Source organism: Mya arenaria, chromosome 1 (genome assembly GCF_026914265.1).
Source record: "Mya arenaria isolate MELC-2E11 chromosome 1, ASM2691426v1".
Taxonomy (NCBI): Eukaryota; Metazoa; Mollusca; class Bivalvia; order Myida; family Myidae; genus Mya; species Mya arenaria.
In genome coordinates this window covers 55,481,445-55,508,936 of record NC_069122.1, presented here as the reverse complement: position 1 = coordinate 55,508,936, position 27,492 = coordinate 55,481,445, and the positions used below count along the sequence as shown (strand labels likewise).

Here is a 27,492-nt window from a genome sequence, read left to right as displayed (position 1 = left end):
ATATCATTGCTCAAATATTTCAATTGGAAATAAGTTTTCACATAAGGCAACGCCATTGTTCATTTAGGTAATAAGTGCTTCATAAATTAATGTCTTTAAAACATTATTGCATATTTTTCAAGTATGTGATAATATGGATGTGTAATTTATTAATATACAGTATTAAATGTATGATTTCATAGTTACATGATGGTTTTAGAATGCAAAAAATCTGTGTTCTGTGCGTGATACAGTTGAAGTTAACGTAGATTTCCGATACCCCAAATCATCCGATACGTAATGATTCTCCTTTTATCACGCGATTCCTCAGCGTGGGAACACCAAAGTCAATAAATGATAAATAAGCCTAATCAACATCATTGTACTTCTCTGAATAACCCAACTCCATATTTATCGATGTCCAAATAAAGTCCTGGCTTTACTGCTTAATTGTACCAATGCCAAATAAATCAACACTATGACTACTTTATTCGTATCAATCAAGGAACGTTACGACTTAACCGAAAATAACGTGGTGTCTTATACATACAACTGTGATCAATACAATAAATTCCGATAATATAATGACAAGAGTGCCATGTAAGTTATTCTAATAATGTCATTTAAAAACCTCAAAAAGTTTAAACACTACGAATGGTAATGCCAGTGGCAAAGACATGTAGCCAGAACATTGGTACATTTATCATAGCCACAATATATTGAAACATAAGCAGCATTCAACGACAGTTAATTCCATTTCTGTGGTGAATGACACATCTCACTAATAACATATTTGCCGGTGCTGTTACGAACATCCAGCATTTAATTACGTGAACAACCATATCAAATGAATCCACTTAAAATGTGGCGATTGCTAACATACTCGTGATCTCGATCGTGACGTGTAACTTGCGGAAAAAATGCTACATGATTTGATATGTGTGTAGTGCTGCTCAACGTACCCTCAAAACTGTTTTGTTCTGAATTGCTTTTGAATTATTAAAAAAAAACAATTACGTTGACTATAAACGTTTGAATAATTTTAAACAGTTTTAAGTAAAAATGGCGAAAAATACTGCGTGTGTAGTGTGCCGATGTCAAAAGGAAAAACATCAACAACGGTTATCACTATTTGTTAAAGGTACTTTTTAAATTTCTCCGCCTTGATGATAAATTATGTGCATCCGCGGCACAAACCTAGTTTTCTGTATGCATGCAACCATTATAACATCACTTGGTTTCGACTTTATATTTATCGTTTAAAAAAATGAATATCAATTAACGGAAGATCATTGAATCGTCATTATGGATATCTATAAAAAAAATCACAAAAGCACGCCCTGTCACAAAGAAAATATCAAATATAGAATATTGGAAAGTATTTTAACACAAAATACCACCTAACCCAGCTTAGGAAATGCGCAGGCCTTTTAAATAAAATATTTAAGTATATGTCCTTCGGATCAAATATCATGCACAAAGTGAACTCATAAAATGAAGTCATAAGATTGATACAGTTATTGCTAAAAAATGATTAAACAACCATACTTTTTTCTAAATTCCATTATGATCATTTTCAAGGAAAGTGGAAAACATTGAAATAAAATATATCTTTTTACCTAAAATAATCACTTGAAATTCGAACATATCAATATTTGATTATACAGAGGTAAAGCACCAATAATTTCACTATTTGCCAATGAACAGCGATGTCTTTAGCAAGGAAGTGAATATGAGGATTATATCTATAATTTTGAACCAATTGATAACCGATTGCAAAAGTGTGTGGTTGTGCGCATGTTACCTATCTTAAGTAATCTCTAGCTGGATTCAAAATCGGAAATCCCATCGTTCTATTGATATGACCATTGGTGCGTAGATTCTTTATGCGGTGATTGTATGTTTTGAGTATATCGTCTAATGACATTTGGGTGATTTCCTTGTTCTCCTTAAGAGTGTTTGAATTAAATATTTGACTACTAGCCTCGACGCAGTATGTTCCAATTGTGAAACAACATATTATTGACTACGTTGAAGTACAACGTTTAAATAGTTTGAATAGCATTGTTTTCACGATTTTAATTAGACTATGCATAATTTCATGTTTCATTATCAAAGTAGCTGTTACAAGCCAATGAATGACAATTTCCAGAAAAATATCGACTAAAATAATCTGTTTTTAATTAAATACGTGGTAACTGTTACGTGAATGCTCTAAACAAGGAGTGGCAAAATTTGCCTTTCGAAATTCAACCGATTTGCACGAGGTTGCCTAACATAACATATGACGAACACTCGGGATTATAGTTGTTGAACGACAATCTGCCATGCATTTAAATTGAATGGGTAATCTAGAAATAAATGTACGCAAGGAAATTAAATAATAATTAAAAATGAAAATGATTATATTATTTAGCTAAAACAAAACATATATATTTATTGAATATAACATATTTTTTTCTTTATTTTGTACGTTTTTGAAAATATCCACGGATGCTTATTTGTACAGATAAATTTTATATACCTTTCCGGTTTTCTTTGTATTTATTAAAGGAAGTGTCAAAGATTATGCGAAGCTACAAGGCATGATATATATTAAATAATCTTAGACGATAACTATAGGCCTTTTATTTAGGATCTTAATAATTCTCTTGTCCTTGTATCATAGAAATTTCAGAGAAATGAAACGCCTTATTTATTAGTATAATCTACACATATCATTGGTTGACGTAATTGTGCCGATGAATATGACTCAGCAGCGATGAAATCGACAACTAGTCTTATAAAGAAACCATTAGCGTTTCCTCTAAGTTTGTTCTTACTTTAATTTAAATATAAACATTTTTCAAACAGCATTTAATAAAATCATTTTATTGAATTACTTATTCGTCTTATGTATTACCTTTGCGAAAGGTTTGGAAGTGTTTTCAAGTGGCCAAATATTTCCAATACCTTGTCTGTAATATGTTTTACTGTATACTGTTAAAAGCATGCAAAATACACATGGTACACGGAAGGGCTTTGTTTAAACATTATATTTAGTGCCAAGAGAACGCAGAAATATTTCTTTATTCATCCTAACCTTTGTCTGAAACCTGTTAAATAGTCTGCTCTTAGTATTGTTAAAAGGCACTAAAACATTTATCTTTGAAGGTCAGTTGACGGATGATATATCTGCGCAAATCTCACTAGCCCATCTTCTTCAGAGCAGCATTATAATTAACAATCAAACTTGTTTTTGCCGTCAATTACGGTGGCCATCGTTTACACTTAATTGACCAGCTTTAAGCATTGTATTTATTTACACATTGACCATCCTCACTTACTTATTAAACTCAACATCAGACGATTACACAGCATTGGCGTGTTTTAATTGAATTGACATTGAAATTTTATTCCATACATGAATGATTTTAAAGTCTTATTCAATAATGCTCAATTTATATCACAGTCCAAGGATTTGGCAGTTTATATAGCATAAGTATGTTTCTGTATATCTAAATAACGTTTTTATTACTCCAACCTTTTCCACTATATGTTCGTGTTCGGAAGATAACATCTATTTCTTTCATGCTTTACGATAAAATATGGGGCTTTAACAGTGAAATAACAACAGTGAAAATATAAATTTTGGAGATACTTATTTCACGCGTGATCATAAAAAAAATACATTTTCACTCGTGGCTGCGCCACTCGTGAAAATATGTTCTTTTTTATGACACTCGTGAAATAAAATACGATCTTACACTGAAATAAACAAATATTCTCTATATCTGCATGTGGTAATACAGTAAAAATACGAAACTCGTTATTTTTTTATAACATAACTTCGAAGGTTCCAGCGTTCAATGTTGTTAACATGTGCTTTCATTATATACATCTACTGATGTACATTTTCTATTTCCTTGACTGATTTTACCGCCTTCGAGTATTTGAGTATCTTTGGATCGTTCAGCAACTCCAGGTAAACATTTGCTCCCTCGACGAAGCCCCAATATCCAATTGTATCCTCTGACATGTGCCTTATACAATAATTGAATTCCTTTGCCTGAAAAACAAGACGCATTTTATCTTGAAAAATGTACTTTAACGTCTTACCCAAGGTAAAGAGCTTATAGGTTAACTCGAACCAAGTTAAATTCTACAACGAAAAGTATAGGGACAAACCCAGTTAATAAAATATTAAGAAGAAACACATTTTAATGGTAAAATTTAAGGGCGCAAAACATGCATCAAAATATCTACATTTATTATTGACGGGATTTTTGCAATTAAACGGTTTGTGAAAGAGACCCTGATAGTTAATTGAATAAATTGAGCTCAACTCAAAGTGAATGTTTCATTCCAACAAGTGATATTTATAAACAAATCAAGTAAAATGCGGTAATAAAATCGCATTGCGAACTGGAAATGGCATACTTATCAAACGCCTGTCTTGTAACTTTGTTCATATAATTGAAAGTATGTCTTTGTCTATTGATTGTTATTGATTTCAGCTTTCAATTTATTTAATTAATTAGATCGATATTCAAGATTTAAGTTTATATGAGTCGTCTTATATACAGGCGTAATCAAAATTTGGTAAAATCAATTATTATAATTAAATAGTGCGTTAAGTTGACAAAGTTTTGAGATCTCGATCGGCTGTATATTTTATATGAAAATAGAAGATATAATGGTCGGGAATATGCTTCGACGTCGATCCTATTGATGTTTGTCTTTCTACTTTCAGGACGACGGAAATATATGCACGGTATGCACGGTATGTAATGTTGGTTTTTCTCAATTTCTATATCGTAAACTATTGTGAACATGTAGAATATCAGTATCCATTCTACTATTATATCATAACAACTTATTAATCGTAAAGCCAGTGTTGGTATTTCCTTAAATAAAAATCGGAATACATCGCAATTTAAGTCATGCATTCTAAGTTACCTTTTAATATATCAGCAGCAATTATAAAAGGCAGGAAAAGGACGTTACAATCTACTGTGTGTTTTTATAAAAATGTACAGCAAGCCAACAAGTGTTTACCTCAGTTATATTATTTTGATTTCTAAAAAAATGCGTGAATGTAGTCAAAAAGTCAAATTCGGTCAAAATTCGTTTGATAATTTTGTATAACTAATGCATCAAGTTTAAATACTATTGATGTACACGCTAATCTCTTCTTATTTATCAGAATTCTACATCTGTGCAACATGACTACTTTGACAAAAGTATAAATGATACATTAGATACAGAGAAGAAAGTTATATATTAATCTTACACGTTGCTTAAATTGCTTGTACATCCGTTTGCTTAAAATAAAATTACCATACATTATGGCGTGTTAACAGACAACTTTAGAACGCTATGACACAATACATGTCTTGTCCTCGTATAGCTACAGTAAATAACAGCTAGCTAATTATTGTGATTGTACTTCCGATTGATTGATATTTAACCATGACCATAAATAGCTATGTCGCGTTCATATACAAATTCGGGGCGGTCCACACTCCACAGACATTCTAACCAAGAAACTAACTAATGATAGGTTGTTTTCTTTTCTTTATGCCCCAGAAAGAAGAACACTATTTAAAAAAGTATATAAGTGTAAGTACGAGGCAGTATCAAACATTTTAACATGGAGTTTATAATAAAAAGACCGTTCAAACCCTATCTCTATATGTTTCTGGTATCTATGACAACATACATATGTTCCCCTGACGCAGTAGAATAACACAATTATCGTCAAAACGATATGCATTTTACAGTATATTATAACCACTTTTAATTGACAGGTTGATATGGTGGGTAAAAATAGAATCAAGTATTTTGGAGCAATACTATCGGGTGTAAAAATGATGTAATTATATGTAATATTGTATTTCTGATTTAATGTTTTGGGATAATATTCACCTTGTGTATTTTTGCTTTGTCATGTATACCAAAAATCTAATTTAACGTTTGGTATATTGCATAAAAATATTATATCTAATTTAAGTTCATGCTCAAGCAAGAAGGGTCATATTTAAATCTTTGCTCAAATGATTCCATTTCAAGTTTTTACATAAGCGCAAAACCATTGTTCATTTGGGTAAAAACTGCTTCATAAATTAGAGCACATTCTAGCATAGTTCTCCTGTATTTCAAGAATTGATACGTCTGGGATGAAGTTAACGTAGATTTCCGTTACCCTAAATCATACGTTTCATAAGAATGTTCAATTTATCGCAAGATTCCTCAGCGTGGAAACACCAATGTCAATAAATGTTGAATAAGACTAATCAACATCATTGTACCTTTCTTAATAAACGAAATCCATATCCATCGATGGTCAATAAAGCCCTTGCTCTTCTGCTGAAGTCAATACTATGACTACTTTAAACGTATCCATCAAGCAGTCATCAAGCCCGTTGCAATTTAGCAAAAAATAAACTGGTGTCCTACACATACAATTGCGATAAAAATGAGCACCTAAGTATTCATACCAGCCACTCCAGTGCCGAATACGTTCCTCCTAAAAACCTCATTTATAATCTGGTTTTTGTTGTATTTGAAATTATATTAAAATTAAATGTGCATGGAATGGTATAGTTTGACTCTAAAACAGGATGTTTATTATTGTAATTATGAAATTAAACCGTAACCTTTTAAAAGTGAAGTGAAATGTTTTCTTATATGTCAAATCTATCAAATAATACGGTGTAGTGTAAATGTTGTGTTACTTGGTTTGTTGACTACCTGTTATTTATCTACAGTCGGTTGGTCATGTGACTCCGAAAACTCATTTCTTTTTTGTTCTGAAATGACAGTGGGAAACACAAATAGTTCTCAAGAATCTTACCAACGATCAACCTCGACAATCACTTGCCCAGAATGTTCAAACTCTATGCATGATAATGACACTGGCCAGAAATTCAGTACAATTATCCTTCTGCAAAATGCTGAAAAATAAGCAGCATTCAAATATAGCTTATCCCATTTCAGTGACACATCTCCCTTACACCATATTGCCAGTGCAGTTCTGAATATCCAGCATTTTATTACTTTAATATTGTCCTAAATTAAATCCATTGAAAATTCGGCGACTAATTAAATACTCGTGATCTTTATGTAACTTTCGGAAAACGATTAACATTTTATGTACACTCGAAAGCTTTTCTGCAGTGAATTGTTATTGCATTATTATAATATATTAACCTTGACGGTAAACGTATTGAATACATTTTGATGTTAATGTTTTGAACAGTTTCAAGGAAAAAAATGCATATTTAAGTAATGTATCGGTTGTGTGCCGATGTCAATAGCGAAACAAAAACAACACTTGTCTCTGTTTCTTAAAGGTTCTCGTTAAAAATTCCCGATTTATTTCTCCGCTTTGCCAGATAAAGTGTTTCTATCCACGGCACTTACACAGTATTTTGTATTTTTACAACAATTACAACATGTCTTGGTTTCGGCTCTATATTCAACATTTATAAACTAATGAATGACAGCTAACGGAAATCTTTGAATCGTCATTATGGATTAATACAAATGTTCACAAAAGCAGGCGTTGTTACAAAGTAAATATCAAATATTAATGTTATGCAAATAATTTTAATACTATTGACCCCTTAGCCCAGTCAATGGGAATGCGCAGGCATTTTAATCAAAATATTTAAATTGTTTTCTGATTAATTATCATTTAAAAAGTAACGTTCATAAACTGAAGTCATCAGATTGATACTTTACTATTGTTTAAACTCTACATTTTGTTCAAAAACGATTATGTTGAAGAAAATTTAAAACAGTCACAAATTATATTAATTTCACCTAAAATAATCACATTAATTTCGAACATATTTTTCCCATTTCATTCATATCATTCATGTCACCACATCAACACCAATTATTTAACTATTCGCCGATATACAATGATATCTTCAATAAGGGAGTAAATATGAAGACTGTAATTTAATTTGTAACTAATAATAATCGTTTACCTAAGTGTGTTGTTGTGTGTATATTACCTAGTTTAAACCCCAAATAATCTAGAGCTCGATTGAAGTCCTGTTACTCGTCCGTTCGAAAGTGGACAGTCGAAAGTTTATTACCTTCGTGCATTGATGTGGATATTGATATGTGTGGTATATATGCGGTGATTGTATGTTATCTTAGCATATCGTTCAATGCTGTTTTGGTAATTTCCTTGTGCCTCTTAAAATGGTCAATATACAGATATTTGAATGTTGTATATTGCAAATGAATTATTGGCGAATCATTGATTACGTTATATCATATAATTCATATGGAGTGAGTAACATTGTTTTATAATCAATTTAAAATTTTAGAATACATGATTTCATGTTTCATTATGAAATTTTTCGTTACAAGTCAATGAAAATACAATTTTCGGACATAGCTCGACTAGAATTATCTCCAATTAGGTATGTACAGGATTACTGTTACGTATAGGCTTTTAACAATTAAACTAGTGTCATATAGACATGAAATCAAAGTCGGTCACCAAAATAGCGTTTTTGAGTTGTACACTTCAAAATGTGTTTGATATTTTTTGTATAACGTGTGCCTTAAGTTGTATGTACAATATGTATATGTTAATACAGTATGTACATATGTTTGGATATAAGAGACATGGTATGTCTCACTCTTTTACTAAAGTTTTAATCATCGCGTGATTTGATACACGTTAGTTTTAAATAGGATAAAATACATCAAGGAAATGAATATATTACTAACTTAATTAAATTACAGAAACCGAATTTGAATCAAACAATGATCGGAAATAATAGTAAATAAAGAACTTACTTTTATTATAACATTTATAACTAAGTTTACAACATATTAAACTTTTCTTGGTCCCGGTTAAAATAGAAGTTTGAACTATAATTTAACTCATATATAACAAATGCGTATTTCAGCCTTTTCAACAGGTGTAAAATGTTTTACAATCATAAGTCTCGCGAACTCAGCCAATTTGAATCAAGTATCATCTTAAAGGCCATACAATGCTTTGTTGTTGTTTTGCGACAGAGTAAAGGTTCGCAATTCATTAGCCTCATAAACACAACACAGAGCAATCAATGGTAGCATTATATGCACAAATCAATTATTAATCGAGGTTTGCTTTGAGGCATACCATCCCGAAATTTCACAATCCCTAAATGTTAACAGCAAATAAAAAAGTTTGTAACAATTGCAGTAACGATCAAATGTTAAAGCTGCACTATGACAGATTGAACATTTTGACAGCTTATATTGTCTTGGAACGAACCAATTTATGCGAAAATAAATCGGAACCAGTGATATATGACTGCTGACAAAAGATCAGATCGCAGAGTGTAAAAATTAAACAAAAAATACAAAATGTAACTAAAAGTAGCAATAACAACGTAACGTCGTATTTTACACTTCCCTATTCTGCACAATGCTAATACCACTCCTCACTCCAATGGATATAACTTCTGCAAACATTTATACTTACTGCCGAAAATGGTACCAAAATAATCATGAATAAATTATCTATCAACTGTAGTACGGGTTTTATCTAATTATGTGAAACAAAATAAAGCGAGCAAAAAGTTTCACAAGCATTTTTTGTAATATGTCGTTTTTCTGCTAATCTTGGGACGTTTTGACTGACATTTTATACTTCCGATTTTGGATATTTGAAGAATTGTTTTGATTGTCAATGATTTTACAAGGATACATTGACGTCTCCTGCATCGTTGAGTATAACTTTTATGAATTATTATGTAGTTTTTCTGCTTTTATTTTGACAAAAACTAAAACAGGGGATAAAACATGCTGATTTACAGGTCCAAATCGAAAGAGAACAACAATGCATCATCGAAAATTGATTCTTTCTTAACAATGATACTATCCATTTTATTCAATAATCTGTCGCATTTTTCCGCAAGGGCTATTTATAAACACATTGTTTCTGAGATTGGCCAAAAACAAGACCAATTTGATGACTCATAAGGCATGCAACCTTAAAAGCCGAGAGTTTCCGAATAACCAGGAAGTAATTTTTGTTTACTTTTAAATGCCACCCTCTGTAAATAGTAATATATTTTGAGTAAACATTGAGGTAGATTTATGCATGTCATTGTTTTATCATATTTAGAATGCTATTTAATAGGGGTTGCCAATTCTTTTGCAAGAAAATTGGTCAAATGTTTTATAATTTAAATAAATAAGACTTTTGCAATTGTTTTTTATTTTGGATATTGTGATCGGTTTTAATGAAATCAACAGACCGGGCTCTTTAGTGATCTGGTCACTTTCGGTTTTAAAACAAGTAATTAAACTAATGGAGAATTGGCGGTTATTTTTTATTAAAGCCATTCTAAATTATTAATTAAAAATCTGTCAAGCTAAAGTTTGTTATTGTTTATGCGCATGTCTCTGTCAAACATTATTAGTCTTTAAATTTATTGGAATTCCTGTTATGATAGGATTTCAATTGCTGTCATTAATTTTCAACTCAATGTTGTGATTATTCATTTGAAATTATTTTAAACTTCACAATCCATAAATTGCTATTTATTACTTTTTGACTAAATATTGTGAGTATTTTAACACATAAGTAAGTCTGCCAATTCATGGATGGTCAGTTTTGTCATTTATTGGTCTTTTTTTCCCTTTTGTATTTCATATTTTCTTCCTTTCAGTGAGATATAAAGCCATATAATACATTCATGCTTATCAAATTCAGCCACTCAGAATGATGGGTAGGATTGCAGAACTGAGGTAACTTATAACTATGATGCATATTTACCAGAGAATATCTCATGAACATGCCATTTGCTTAATTTTTTTTGGAATTATACTTTATTGTAAGTTATTGAGAACTCTTTATAAACTGTGACATTTTGCATGATGACACATTTTATTATTTGTAAAGTAAATGCTTGAACTTGAATTGATTCTTAAATTTATTCTGATAAATACTAAACTGTGTATATACATCAAACCTCATTACATTTATATACATAGTTGTCCCTCTCTGAATAATACATAATTATCTTTAATATGATTCTTTTTACTTTTAGTTTCACTCTCACCTGACTGATGCAGATTCAGTAACCTAATTGTATGTACTTTTTTGTCAAATTGTATTTTTTTGCTCTATTAAAAATATAATGTTGACCTTTTTTGAGGAATAATTTGGAAAGAAAAATAAGTTATTATAAAGAAAAAGTAATTTGCTATGTATAAAAAGTGGACAAAAATGTTGAACAGTATGAAGTTTTAAATTAGAAAATCCTTACTTCTCCCTGTATGTATGTCAACTTTATGAAGATAATATCTGGTAATGTAATGTATTTTCTTAATTAATTATGATAAAACCTTTTTACACTGTATGTATACATCTGTATTTGTATATTGCCATATAAAATGAATGCATGTAGTTTCTTTTGTGTATATGTGTATTGAAATCAACACATTCCTTTGTTATATTTTCAGGCTTATGATGATTTCTGAGAAAAAATCAGCTTGGTGTAACAGTATTTTTCAGTATTTGACAATGGTTTTATCATGCAACAGTCATACCATGAAGTGTCTCACAGATTCTCTCTCAATTCCTGCAATATCCAAGATGACAGTGTAGTGCAAAGAGGATTATTTTTTTGCAATAAGAAGTATCTGCACTTCCAAATACCCTGGTACAGCATGAACAGTTCCTTCATTTTTTGAGTGATTATAGAGTAAAAATGTTTCCATATAAAATGGTGTCTTTTAATGTGTAAAACTTCACATGTTATGAATGGTTACAAATACATGCATGGACATTTTGATTCCAAATCAATGCACATTTTGATTCCAATAAAAAATAATATTATATTAATAACCACAAAAGTATTTTAAATTTGGTTTGAAACAGAAATATTGTCCTTTTGTTTGTTTCTAAACAGTAAGTGGTATTATTCGTGTTTATAGTTTCCATGTCAATTTAAAAAAAGACAGTTTTTAAAAGATGCACTCTTACTCCAACCTAAGATTTACCAAAATTAAACTATTGATTTATTATTCCAAAAAGGATGAATAAATGTCGAAAATAATGGTTCTTATGAAGGATACCTATTTTTACTTGAAGGAAATGTGCATAAAACACAGTATTTCTATCATTTGAGATCATAGTAGACCACAGTTAATCTTTAAGCATTCACCAATCATTTAATATTTTTTGCGTTTTAGCTATTAAATACACGGTTACAATCTTTTTATCACTACTAAATATTTTTCATAAATGAGTTAATAAGTAAGTTGTTAAAGAGTTAACAGTCCAAGTATATGTTTGTTATACATGTGTATGCATTGATATTGAATAAGAGTGTCACTTGCCATAAAAAATGCCATGGTTACTAGAGTCTAGTTTTCTTAGGAAATTGTAATTGTTGTCAAAAAACATTAGTATTTTCAGTGTGATACTTTTTTAGCATGTCCGCTTCAGTCAATGATATATTTCTGTTATTTTTTATCCATTTGGTCATACTTTGTATACAATTATATTTATAATTTAAACTTAAAAATTGCTGACAATGTCACACTTATATTAAAATATTCAGAATTGCTAGATGGGTTTAAGTTCACCTTTTTTTACAATTGTCAGGCAAATCAATGCAAGATATACATAATTCTCCTTTTTAACAAAAAGCGATGTTTAAAGCATTTTTTGTATTTTTATTGAATGGTTACCATGGCAACACTTTTTTTTTGTTTGCCTTTAATCTTCCTATTAATAATACTATAAATAGTTTTTTTGACTTTTACCTTTTTGCTAGCTCATTCTTCAAAATATACGGCATTTTTAAAATTTCTTAAAAATTGACGTTTTTTCATCATTTCTTAACGTGAAATAATTTGCTTAAAACATTGTTTATGTTCTGATATTTAGGAATGTGTATTAAATTTATAGAAAATAAACAAAATGTGTTGTTTTACATTACTTATTTCATTTAAATTCCAAACTTTTGAATTTGACCTATTTTGGCAGAAAAATTGATAAAAATATAAAATAAAAAGGGCCATAATTCTGTCAAAAATTGATGGATTTTAAAAAAAGTGTTCATATTTGAGTTTGTAATGACTGAACCTTTAAAATGGTATATCACTTTAATACACCGCATGAATTTAATTTTTTACGCTGTTATTGCTACTAAAAGTCTTTTCAATAGATCACATATGTTATTCTGATTGATTTGATTTAATTAGTCCTAAAATATTGCCCTTTTTACCGACATACATACTATTAGGTTAATGAGACATATGGACTCTTGATAACCGTTCATTTTAAAGATTTGTATACAACTTATCTTACTGTCCCCATTATAATTGATGCTGTCTATAAATATTAGTGTTTATGTCTTTTTTATGTGTTTAACTGAGTGAGATAAAAAAATCTTTGAAAACAATAATTTATTATCTCCGATATCAGAAAAATAACCGATTGTCGACTATACAAATCATCATACTATCATATAAGTTATGCAGGTGTTTACATTAAACTTTATGTATGCAAAAACTTTATTTCGTTTACATGTACATCACCAAATCATGACAAACACTCCAGTCGTTTACATTTGAATGAATTTCTACTTCCAGGATATGTCTTAAACTATTTTAAGTATATGTTTGAATGACTATGATAATATTATAAAAATATTATGTTTCAATGTTGGATTCTTTTTTTAGTTTTACTGATGTATTTAACATATATGTTTAGGTCGAAAAGTATATTCGTTTGTTTTCAAAAATATCAGTCGGTCAAGATGTGTTTGATAAATCCCCAAGTTCTCTTACTGACTCGAGTTGCGAACCATTAAAGTTTTTTTTTGTGCGGGCAGTGGAAGGGAAATGTTCAATCGAAATTAGAGAAACATAATTCAGCTATAATTCAATAGAAATGTTGAGGACCATCCATGTGTTACCACAAAATTCATTCAGTGAGTGAGTGAGTGAGTGAGTGAGTGAGTGAGTGAGTGAGTGAGTGAGTGAGTGAGTGAGTGAGTGAGTGAGTGAGTGAGTGAGTGAGTGAGTGAGTGAGTGAGTGAGTGAGTGAGTGAGTGAGTGAGTGAGTGAGTGAGTGAGTGAGTGAGTGAGTGAGTGAGTGAGTGAGTGAGTTAGTCAGTGAGTCAGTTAGGCAGTCAGTCAGTGAGGCAGTCAGTCAGTGAGGCAGTCAGTCAGTCAGTTAGTCAGTGTCCGAAAAACTATCAAGAAATTATTTTACATTGATTCTACGTAAGAATGCAATATTACACTTAAAGTAAAGCTCGATTTCCCGAAGTGTAATGCTGCATTTATCATATTCAGGGGTGATTTATCTGCCAAGAATACCAACATCCGTCACAATTTGCTGGAATGGCACGAAATCATGAAAAACAATGCATTTCTTTATGAAGTTTTCTGTTAACAAACCAACTTTGCCAGCACATATTGTTGCAACACTTACTTAATGCATAGAAAGGTCTACATTCTTCTTCAATTCATCCCATATCATTAAATACTTTTATCTCAAACTGAGAGCATAAGTGTGTCGCTAAAACCTGTGCCAGATACGTTGATAGCATAATTCTAATTTGATCCAGATTATGCATTGTTGGCTATAGTTGAGATAGGTAAGTGTTTGGCATTACCATCTCCATGTCGAAATAAAGCCAACACTTTTTTTTAAAACTATGAAAACTGATTTTTTTAAGAACTCTCAGATATCTCCACTTTGTATTAAACTACCAGATACGTTAATATTAATATATTTTATTAGTCGGAAACAAGATCTCAAATGATCAGTTATCTTATTGCAATCGAAAAATATCATTATAACGTTTTTCTCATTCCTTTAATCGTTTTATTATGTTTTAAACAACTGTCGATAAAGGCCCATCTTTTTAAGATACCAGATACATGACTGTCAGATACGTTACCAGTAAAACAATAAATTCACTTTAATTGACACTACATAATATTTAACACGTATCAGACACGTGTGTTAATATTAGGTCGCATATCATACCATTTGTGTAATTTACATGATCGCAGGGAGGTGTAACACACGTTGTGTTGTTTCAAACCTTTGTTTTAGAATTATTTCAAACTTCATCAAAATGGATATTGATAATTTTTTATATATGATATATATCTATAAACGTAAAAGATTGAAAATTTAAACCACAACTATAGATTTGACTATTGTTTTATCTTAATAACGTATCTGTTCATTGAAGTAACGTATCTTGTCATTGAAGTAACGTATCTGGCCACAAAGTAAACTAAACTAGGACAATTTAGGCATTAAATATAAATATAAACAGCATAGTTGCACACACATTAAGTGCGTTTTCAGGAAACAGTGGCATAGTTTTAACAGTTCCAAAGCAATGTTATGGCATAGACATTGTACAATATGATATATTTTTATTACAAAATAATCGAAGACAATATATTATAATTCACTACACATACGGTGAATCCAAGCAGAAAACAAATATTCAAGAGGAAAAATAATTAATAAATCAATCATTCAATCAACCAGTGAACTAATCCGCCCATAAACAAGCCAACCAATCAATCAACCAACAAACAACTCAATCAACCAATCAACCAATAATGTGTTAAACATGTTCAGTCATATGTCTTGTATCACTTTAGCGAATATATAATTTGAAGTATTCAATGTGACGGTTGGGATATACATGATGTAGAAACAAAGACAAAGGCAACAAAGGTATTTCTAGTAGGTAAAAATAGTTATCAATATATTTCAGTATTTATTTTAGTAAAATTTCAAACTCAAAAGAAGAAGTAGGGTTCTATAAAATGTATATGTTTTGAAATTGATTTAAATTAAATATGAATATACAACTTGTAAACTATTTCAAAAAGCGTGTTCCCGAGGTTGAACTTACAATGAAACCTGCGTGTGTTAAAACATAAAATGAACCATCATTGGAAGTGAATAATCAAGCAGAGCATATGCGTAATGAAAAACAAAAACAATACTGATTAAAAGCTCATTTGTAAAAATGGCAAACTAAGAACTAGATACGTTATTTCTGCTAGAGTGCAAAATTGTATTGTCGTTCACTGTTTAAATTCAGTTTCGCTTTTTGCGTGGAAATAGAAGTTCATATTGTTCGTTTCTGAATTAACATTGTTGATTAAACAGTTTCTTAAACATGAATATTGTGACGCCAGATACGTTACCTTATATATGTATAAAAGTTCATGGTTTGAAGACACATTCTTTAATTATACCTCGAATAAATCTTTTTCGTTGAAGGTTGTAGTCAATAGTTTTGATTACGCTCAACATATTCACGCAGACATATGCTATTTAATTTTTGTTACGAAATAAAATATGATATTTAAGTATAACAAACACAGCATTAAATATATCATTAGCACAGACGTGTTAAGAATAACATACGTGTACACATTAGTAAGAAAATGTGTAAAGTGTAAATAATAAGACATAAATGCAGATGACATGTATTGGTTTATTGTAACCCATCAATCACCTGTATGCAAGCCATGTGAGTAGACCATAATTCAAATTGGTTATTAAGGGCCGGCAGGGATGCAAAAGTGGGTAGGGAAGGTCAAAAACTGAACCGTTTAACAAATACATGTTTTTTTAGCTTTACGGAACGATCTTTTTGGGGAGTGAAACATTTATTCTTGGCGACATGTTTTGAGTTGGTTTGGAATTGAACAACTTTTACAAAAAAAAATGTTTTAACAGAGTTTGGATCAAAACACATTCACATTACTATGGCAAGGTATTTCAACATTAGCTATTTTATTAATGCTCGGCTTTCAATTGATTTTAAACGATTCGGTAAAATAAATGATACATAGCTCAACTTATTTAAACACTGATATGTATAATTATAGAAAAGGGGAAACGAAGGCATTTTAAGTTATATAGGAACAAGGAAACAAGATCCCTAGAGATTTAAAACCATGATCATGTCAAGTCGTTATGACTGACATCAAGGTTTATATTTTACTGGGAATACCGTCTAAAAGAGATATTTATTTGAACATCGATATGAACAAAGAAACAGGTCAACGGACGTATTAGAGGTTACAAAGTTTTTTGTCAAAATATCCAATCATTGTCAGAAACATATACATGTAGTTTTTTTTAAGATTTGAATGCAATAATGTTACTGTCCTGATCATATTTCATGATTACTAGAAGTATCAGAGTATTTGCCTTATATATTTTTTGGAATAATAGCGATACTTAATTTTTGATAACAATAAAAAATTATCGCCCATGATAGACAAACAACCGATTGTCGGCTATACTCAATCATCGTCTTATCCCTTTTGCACAGTGTTCACATATTATTTATATAACCGTCGAAAAATGTTTCACTATTAATGAATGCATTTCTACTTTCAGGATTAAAGAAACGGGTCAAGCGTATGTATACTAGTTTCTTGATATATAACGTTGGATATATCGTAAACTTTTCCATGTATACATTCTTACATCTGAATCGCTATGATAATAGAAAAACATACTTTGTTTCAATAAAGGATTCTAATTGAGTTTTACTGTATCTTTACATGATATATATGTTCAATCAAAGAATCAATATTGATTTTACTGTTTTCAAATGATAGCTTATTACTCATACAGATAGTGCAAGTATTTCCTCAAATATAAATCTGAATTAATTGCAACGTATTTCATGCATGCTAATGATCTTGGAATATTTGAGCACCAATTTCCAACGGGAGGAAAACGATGTTACACTTGTGTTTGCTTTATTGTAAAAATCAAGAAATCCATCCATTGTTTCAGAGACAAATGCTTGAATATAAACATAAAATCTTTGTACGTACATTTAGTAACATTTTTTAATTGTTCACTCCAAAAGATGTTAATAATTCTTGCATTACTTGTGCATAACATCTAATGTATGATCTTTCTATGTGCATTCAGTATGTACATGTGTTTGGATATAAGATATATGGTACGTCTCCGTCTTTCACTAAAGCTTTAATCATCGTATGATTTGATTATCGTGGTTATTAGTTTTAATGCGATGAAATAAATCTCAAAAAGAAAGATATTACTAACTTTATTCAATAACAGAAACCGAATTTGAATCAAACAATGGTCAGAAATAAACAATAATAAGGAATTTACATTAAGAAATCAATTTAACAACTAGGTGTACTGAACTAAAATGAACCTATTAAACTTTTCTTGGTCTCGGTTAGAACTAAAGTTTAAACTATAATTTAACTCATTTATAGCCAATGCGTATTTCAGCCTTTTCAAAATGTGTAAAATGTTTCACAATCATAAGTCTCGCAAACTCAGCCAATTTCAATCAAATATCATCTTAAAGAGCAGGCATTGCTTTGTTGTTGTTTTGTCACAGAGTAAACGTTCGCAATTTATAAGCCTCATAGACTCAACACAGAGCAATCAATGGTCGAATTTTATGCATGACATATTTCAACAGGTTTTGCAAAAGTAAATTAATTACTAATCGAGGTTTGCTTTGAGGCATACTATCCCAAAATTTCACAATCCCTCAATGTTAAAAGCAAAGGAAAATCAAGTTCGTAGCAATGCTTTTACGGTTAAACGTTAAAGCTACACTCTTACAGATTGAACATTTCGACAGCTTTTTTTCTATTTTGTCTTGGAACGAGCCAATTTATGAGATATACATCGGAACCAGTGATATAAGACTGCTGAAAAAGATCAAATCGCTGAAAGTGAAAATTAAACTAAAAAAACAAAACACAATATAGCCAAAAGGCTTTGCAATAGGTCACATCTGTTATTCTGATTGAATTGATTTAATTATTCCTAAAAGAATTGCCATATTTTACCGACATACAAAATATTAGGTTTAACTTAATAGAACATATATGGACTCTTGAAAATCGTCTTTTACGAACCGTTCATTTTAAAGACTTGTATGCAATGTATCTTACTGTCCCGATTATAATTCATGCTTTCTATATTAGTGATTATGTCTTCTTTATGTGTTTACCTGATAGCGATTAGAAATATTTGATTACACTCTCCGATACTAGAGAAACAACCGATTGTCGACTTTAATCAATCCTATTTGTTATTCAGGTGTTCACATTTAACTTCATGTATGCAAACAAATTTTTTTTCGTTAACATGTACATCACAAAATCATCACACACACTCCAGTTGTTTACCTATAACTGAATGTATTTCTACTTCCAGGAGAACAGAAGCGCTAGACCGGTATGTATGTTGGTTCCTTGAAATATAACGTTAGATCGTAAACTATTTCAAGTATACATTTTGACATATGAATGGCTATGATAATGTATTGAAAATATTATGTTTCAATGTTGGATTCTATTTTAGTTTTACTGATGTTTTTAACAAATATGTTCAGGTCGGAAAACACACATCTATCCAAGTCTATTCAATTTAGATCATCAGTATCAATTCTACTTTTCTAACAACACAAATTATTATTCATAGAGCTAGTGTAAGTATTTCCTCAAATATAAACAATGAAAACATCGCACCGTATTTCATGCATGCTTAATTTCCTCTGTATTTCAGTGTGTGTATACCACGTGATAAATTGCGTCATAAATGCTATATCGGAAGGCAATTTTTGCTTCAAAAGAAGACTTTAAACAAAGAAAACTTCACTATGTTTTCACCACTTTAAATGAAACATGGCGCAGTCGTCTACGCCGCTTACGTAGCCCCGCCTTCCTTTTTTCCAGAGTTTGATTGCGAGTTTAGTTTCTTAATACACTTCGAAAAACTTATTCACAATACGGCCGTCTGACAGAGCACTGCCAAAACAGTAATTCGGAAACAGGGTTGTCGAAGTGTTTGATAAAACTAAGCACCTAACGAAACTTCGGTAATACAACGAAGACGGTGCTCTTTAATCGGCATATACTTCCCTTTGTTTTATTTAAAATGGTGTAGTATAAGAAATGTTATCTTTAATTTAAGTATTTATTTTAAGCAAAATGTTGCCTTCCGACGTAGCATATATGACGCAATATATCAGGTGCTATACACTCACTATATACAAACAACCGATTGTCGGCTATACTCAATCATCGTCTTATCCCTTTTGCACAGTGTTCACATATTATTTATATAACCGTCGAAAAATGTTTCACTATTAATGAATGCATTTCTACTTTCAGGATTAAAGAAACGGTTCAAGCGTATGTATACTAGTTTCTTGATATATAACGTTGGATATATCGTAAACTTTTCCATGTATACATTCTTACATCTGAATCGCTATGATAATAGAAAAACATACTTTGTTTCAATAAAGGATTCTAATTGAGTTTTACTGTATCTTTACATGATATATATGTTCAATCAAAGAATCAATATTGATTTTACTGTTTTCAAATGATAGCTTATTACTCATACAGATAGTGCAAGTATTTCCTCAAATATAAATCTGAATTAATTGCAACGTATTTCATGCATGCTAATGATCTTGGAATATGTGAGCACCAATTTCCAACGGGAGGAAAACGATGTTACACTTGTGTTTGCTTTAATGTAAAAATCAAGAAATCCATCCATTGTTTCAGAGACAAATGCTTGAATATAAACATAAAATTTTTGTACGTACATTTAGTAACATTTCTTAATTGTTCACTCCAAAAGATATTAATAATTCTTGCATTACTTGTGCATAACATCTAATGTATGATCTTTCTATGTGCATTCAGTATGTACATGTGTTTGGATATAAGATATATGGTACGTCTCCGTCTTTCACTAAAGCTTTAATCATCGTATGATTTGATTATCGTGGTTATTAGTTTTAATGCGATGAAATAAATCTCAAAAAGAAAGATATTACTAACTTTATTCAATAACAGAAACCGAATTTGAATCAAACAATGGTCAGAAATAAACAATAATAAGGAATTTACATTAAGAAATCAATTTAACAACTAGGTGTACTGAACTAAAATGAACCTATTAAACTTTTCTTGGTCTCGGTTATAACTAAAGTTTAAACTATAATTTAACTCATTTATAGCCAATGCGTATTTCAGCCTTTTCAAAATGTGTAAAATGTTTCACAATCATAAGTCTCGCAAACTCAGCCAATTTCAATCAAATATCATCTTAAAGAGCAGGCATTGCTTTGTTGTTGTTTTGTCACAGAGTAAACGTTCGCAATTTATAAGCCTCATAGACTCAACACAGAGCAATCAATGGTCGAATTTTATGCATGACATATTTCAACAGGTTTTGCAAAAGTAAATTAATTACTAATCGAGGTTTGCTTTGAGGCATACTATCCCAAAATTTCACAATCCCTCAATGTTAAAAGCAAAGGAAAATCAAGTTCGTAGCAATGCTTTTACGGTTAAACGTTAAAGCTACACTCTTACAGATTGAACATTTCGACAGCTTTTTTTCTATTTTGTCTTGGAACGAGCCAATTTATGAGATATACATCGGAACCAGTGATATAAGACTGCTGAAAAAGATCAAATCGCTGAAAGTGAAAATTAAACTAAAAAAACAAAACACAATATAGCCAAAAGGCTTTGCAATAGGTCACATCTGTTATTCTGATTGAATTGATTTAATTATTCCTAAAAGAATTGCCATATTTTACCGACATACAAAATATTAGGTTTAACTTAATAGAACATATATGGACTCTTGAAAATCGTCTTTTACGAACCGTTCATTTTAAAGACTTGTATGCAATGTATCTTACTGTCCCGATTATAATTCATGCTTTCTATATTAGTGATTATGTCTTCTTTATGTGTTTACCTGATAGCGATTAGAAATATTTGATTACACTCTCCGATACTAGAGAAACAACCGATTGTCGACTTTAATCAATCCTATTTGTTATTCAGGTGTTCACATTTAACTTCATGTATGCAAACAAATTTTTTTTCGTTAACATGTACATCACAAAATCATCACACACACTCCAGTTGTTTACCTATAACTGAATGTATTTCTACTTCCAGGAGAACAGAAGCGCTAAACCGGTATGTATGTTGGTTCCTTGAAATATAACGTTAGATCGTAAACTATTTCAAGTATACATTTTGACATATGAATGGCTATGATAATGTATTGAAAATATTATGTTTCAATGTTGGATTCTATTTTAGTTTTACTGATGTTTTTAACAAATATGTTCAGGTCGGAAAACACACATCTATCCAAGTCTATTCAATTTAGATCATCAGTATCAATTCTACTTTTCTAACAACACAAATTATTATTCATAGAGCTAGTGTAAGTATTTCCTCAAATATAAACAATGAAAACATCGCACCGTATTTCATGCATGCTTAATTTCCTCTGTATTTCAGTGTGTGTATACCACGTGATAAATTGCGTCATAAATGCTATATCGGAAGGCAATTTTTGCTTCAAAAGAAGACTTTAAACAAAGAAAACTTCACTATGTTTTCACCACTTTAAATGAAACATGGCGCAGTCGTCTACGCCGCTTACGTAGCCCCGCCTTCCTTTTTTCCAGAGTTTGATTGCGAGTTTAGTTTCTTAATACACTTCGAAAAACTTATTCACAATACGGCCGTCTGACAGAGCACTGCCAAAACAGTAATTCGGAAACAGGGTTGTCGAAGTGTTTGATAAAACTAAGCACCTAACGAAACTTCGGTAATACAACGAAGACGGTGCTCTTTAATCGGCATATACTTCCCTTTGTTTTATTTAAAATGGTGTAGTATAAGAAATGTTATCTTTAATTTAAGTATTTATTTTAAGCAAAATGTTGCCTTCCGACGTAGCATATATGACGCAATATATCAGGTGCTATACACTCACTATATATACGAGAAACAATTTTAAAAGGGCAACGATGTTACAATCTAATGTTGGTTTTAATATAATTGTATAGCAACGTGGTATACGCAAGTGATATTCGTTTGTTTTCTTGAAATATGCGTCAATATTGGCAAATTAACAGTCGGTCAAAATGTTTGATGAATATTGTATGTTTTTTTTTTTTAATCGTACACTTATATGTTTTGAATATGCTTCTCTATCTCCAAAGTCCAGCTTCAAATACATATATTGGGCTAATAATGATATATGTGATTCATCTTTGATCGTCGTCTGTCATAAAAGCGTTAAGCATCACGTGATGCTTCACGCATAACAATTTGTTACAATGCAAAAAAAAAAAAAATATTTCTAACTCAATTAAATTGCCAAAACCGACATGCTATCTATAGTTTAGTAGGCAAGAGGGGTCCCGTGCCCCCGAAGAACACCATTTTGTTTGATGCATGAAATGCATAAATGATGTCTGAAGCTTATTTTTTTTTTGATGTTCCCAGAAAAAAATAATTTCCAAAGATGCTTTAAATTCAAAATGGCTGCCAAGATGGCCGCCATAAAATGAAAAAAAACTCATTTTTAAAAAGATGCGCCTTATATAATACAAGTAAAATATATATATTCACTTACATGCTTATCTTATAGCGGAATGTAGGTGTTTCAATATTTTTTTGTCAAAATAGACATGTTTTGTTAGAAAAAAAATATATGTAAATAATGTGAACAATACTGATTTTAACCTCTTTTTTCCATTACACATGGAATCAAAATTTATTATTTTTTAGTTCTTCTTGAAATTAGTATAAAATTTTGATTATTTTTCAGTATTTAAGTATTTTCTCTGAAATTGAATACATTTTAGTAAAAAAATTGACCAACTTTTAACAAAAAAACAGAACCAAAGTGGGTTGGGTAAATTGACCGTTTTACAAATATTTCATTAAAAATATCCAGATATCTCATTTTTATGTATGAAGACAAAACTAAATAGATATAATTGTAATACAATCAAGGAACAGTTAATGAGGTCTTGGATGTGATTTATATTCACCATTTAAGTGTCAAAATGTACATGGTATACATATAATATGAAAACGATTTGAAGGTGAACAAAAGTTATAAAATGGCGTGTTTTTTATTTCTCTGATTACTAACCTTTTATTGTTATCTTTTTTTCAATATAAAATGAAAGGATTTTTTGTTAACAAAATGTAGTATTTACTCAAAAGTGAAACAAATTAAATGAATATTAATTACAACATTTAATCATTTAACACAAGAGACAATATGGGTGGGGTAAGTTGACCCCAAAGTATTTTTCTACTCCAAAGGTTGTATATCAAAGAGGCAAAAAACAAACCAAACCAATTATTACATGTGGTATGGTCAATGAAGCTGTTATGTTTCTGAACATGCTATAATACTATTTATGTATATGATTATACAGTTATGTCATATATATAATATAGAAGAGCTATATAAAAAATGAGACAAATTTTACAATTAGCCGAAATCAACAGTATAGTTTCTACATTTATTCTATTTCGTTAAAAGACAGTTGGTAATTTTACTCCATTCAGTATTTACACAATTACAAAATCATCTCTAATATGTTTGGTTTTTTTTGCACATTTTACTGGAATTGTGTTTTTAGTAGAAATTATTCTTAAACAAAAACATATCTTAACATATTTCCTTTTTTCTGATATGTTTTCACAGTTACATATATGATACAAATATTTAATTTGATCCAACAGTAAGTATTCATATTAGTTAAAATGCAAATAAGTTACCCAAAACAACAAATCAGTATCCTCTAAATCAACTTTGTATCAGCTTGCAACTTGAAATGTCAGGACACATGGTAAATACAGTATTAATTTCATTACCATGAACAAGTTTGAATGAAAACAATGAGTCAATGCAAAAGTAACATTTTCTTTTCTCACATTTTTAATAAACTTCAAATCTCAGTCATGTTTATAAATACTTGAAGTCATTTGCTAATTTACAGCACATCATCTTCATCATCACAATCAACAAATTCAATGATATCGTCTATTTCTTCAATATCTCTATCATCTGTGTCTGCATGATTCGCAACAGCCATAACTATGTCCACTAGAGATAGTGGTAGAATGGGACCAGAAGACCACACTGGCTTCAAAATTCCGTCACCGTTAACTTCCAATCCTTGATATTGAAATGGTTCTGGAGATGCAACTTTCGCTTGGTCGGCCCTCTTGTACAATCAAACTCGATAATTAACCCTCTGAATGTGTGGCAACAAATTGGACTTGCAAGGTGGAAGCTTGGACAGATCAACATTAGTCTTTGTACTCAGCTGCTCCTCATCACCAGACATCTTCTTTAGCATTTTTGTTCTCTAGCAAACCCATACATAAGACAGGTAAAGGCTTCAAGCATTGCAATCATTGAAGTGTGTAAAGACCAGTCATTACCAAGTTTCCTGAAATGAAGATGATTTTGCAGAGTTGTATTTGTTTAAATGAGTATGTTCAGTATTTTTTAAATAGTTTTAGTTAAAAAATAACATAACAAATTACTTGTTATCCCTCTTACGTACATAGCATTTAATGTTATGTAGCTTTTCAGCAGTCATATTAACTATAAGTTAATTCTATTGTATATGATAAGCTTTACCTGAAGAATTCTTGGTATTTTGGATTAGCCAAAAGTTTCTTTAATGGTCCTATTTTTCCTTTTCCCTTAAAGCTGCTAGTGACATCCTCCCCGGTAGAGACGTACAAGCCAAGACACATTGTGCAGAACTCTCTACCTTTTGTGTCAGCGAGTTCAGATACATTGATCAACTTGCGATTCTTTTCGGTCCCCAGGTCTATATAGATGTCCAAATCTATGGACGATGCATGATGCAGCAGAATTAACAATAAGTCTGTGTCTGGTGTTCGAACCACTGCTGAATTGTAGCCTTGTGATGCCGCATACTTCAAGTAGATCACCACCCGGGTATCAGGTTCTTATTGGTTGGAAGATAATTCTGGAATCTCATCACAGTTGACCTGAAATGAAATATTATTATTACTTCTATAATTATAATTTATATTTTTTATTGTTTTCAATAATAATTATAATCATCATCATAGTCATTAGTTTTATTATTATTATTATTATTATTATTATTATTATTTCTATGTTATTATTATTATTATTATTATTATTATTATTATTATTATTATTATTATTATTATTATTATTATCATTTATGAAGTCACCTCTCCATATGCGGAACTCAACCGGTATGCTTGACCATTAACTACAAGCACTGCTAGTGAAAATTTCTGAAGACGAGATGCTGCTTCTTTCCCCCCCCCCCCCCATAACTTTAGCAATAATTTGCATAACTGAACTTTGTTTTCAACATTGGTAAGAACAAGTTTAAAGTCAGTTGGTTTTCTAGTTGCAGGGCCATCTACTATGTATTTCTGTGACACAACACGTCTTAACCGTTCTTGGGCCTTAATAGACATAACGTTGTACGAATCTGTTGAAAAAACGAAATGGCGCTTTGCTACCATCTGGTCAAGTATTTGAAAGCCTATAGCACCAAATGTAGGTCCCAAATTTGTCAATGAATGAAACAGGGCATTCCCGTCCTGAAAATAAAGCGCATCAGTTGGGTATGTTTCATCTGGAGCTACGTCTTCCAACAACATCGGGATGATTGTTGCTTTGTTGGTCTTCATAAAAAACCCATCTGGTGTTCCTAGGCTATGTGGAACTGGTGTAAGTGGATACTTCATTACCTCTTTAAGATGAATTGGTTCATGTAACTGTTGTGACTTAACAAGCTGTGTGAATGCAATATTACTCTGTTCTAGGTACTGGACAATCCAAAATATAAACGATTAATATGCTTCACGTTTCTGTTTTACTTGTATATAACACTAAATGGTTCATCGTATATTTCTTGAGTTGTTAAAAAATAAGTACTATTTTTGTTTTGATATTTGTTTTTTTCTTCATTGTCAGTAATTCATGTTCCATATAATCAGCTTTCATGACTATTACCATTTATATTATATAAAATATTTACAAAAGCTCGTAAAAATGTTACCTTTCCCTATGATGCTGTGAGTTTAACTGTCTTGTTTGATGACTCCATATTTTTTAGTTTCAACCTCTTTATTGGTTCAAAGAAAGATTCTTTCGAGCTACCAGATACGAATCGTTCTGTAATGAACGCAGCTTTGGCATTCCTGCCAATCTTGTCAGCTCTAAGAACATCCTTTTTTACTTCTGACGATGTCTGGGCCCCAGAAGCTAGACTATGTAGGTAGTCTTTGTCAGGAAGAGCAAACGGGTTACTGAAACTAGTAATTGCCGTTATGGTGCGTTGTACTGCCTCCTGAGACTTCTTTACCTAAGCTATTTCTAGCTCACGGTGTTTACCAGCTTTTGGACAGTCAGGATCATCAATTAGGCCGCACATATCAAGAAGACTCTCAAAGAATTGGACTCGAGTTGAAGTTGTCTGGCACCATCGTTGATAAGCTCCAAACATTGAATATAGGCCAGTGAATTCTCCTGTAATATATAAAGGGCATTGTACGATTTCTTGATTATATGTATATTCATGTGTACATTCGTATTCGGGTAAAAAAACAACACAT

At 30.9% G+C, this 27,492-nt stretch overlaps 1 protein-coding gene across 8 annotated transcripts in view; it reads left to right on the top strand.

Annotated features, from left to right (window-relative positions):
* Window positions 1-27,492, top strand: part of LOC128229958 (desmoplakin-like) — a 264,609-nt gene that overhangs the window by 99,219 nt on the left and 137,898 nt on the right. For all 8 annotated transcript variants that reach the window (XM_052941905.1, XM_052941896.1, XM_052941932.1 and 5 more), the window contains 5 exons: window positions 4,712-4,741; window positions 17,390-17,410; window positions 19,211-19,231; window positions 20,170-20,190; window positions 21,991-22,011. In XM_052941905.1, coding sequence (XP_052797865.1) covers window positions 4,712-4,741; window positions 17,390-17,410; window positions 19,211-19,231; window positions 20,170-20,190; window positions 21,991-22,011 — 114 coding nt within the window. The remainder of the gene's footprint in view (window positions 1-4,711; window positions 4,742-17,389; window positions 17,411-19,210; window positions 19,232-20,169; window positions 20,191-21,990; window positions 22,012-27,492) is intronic.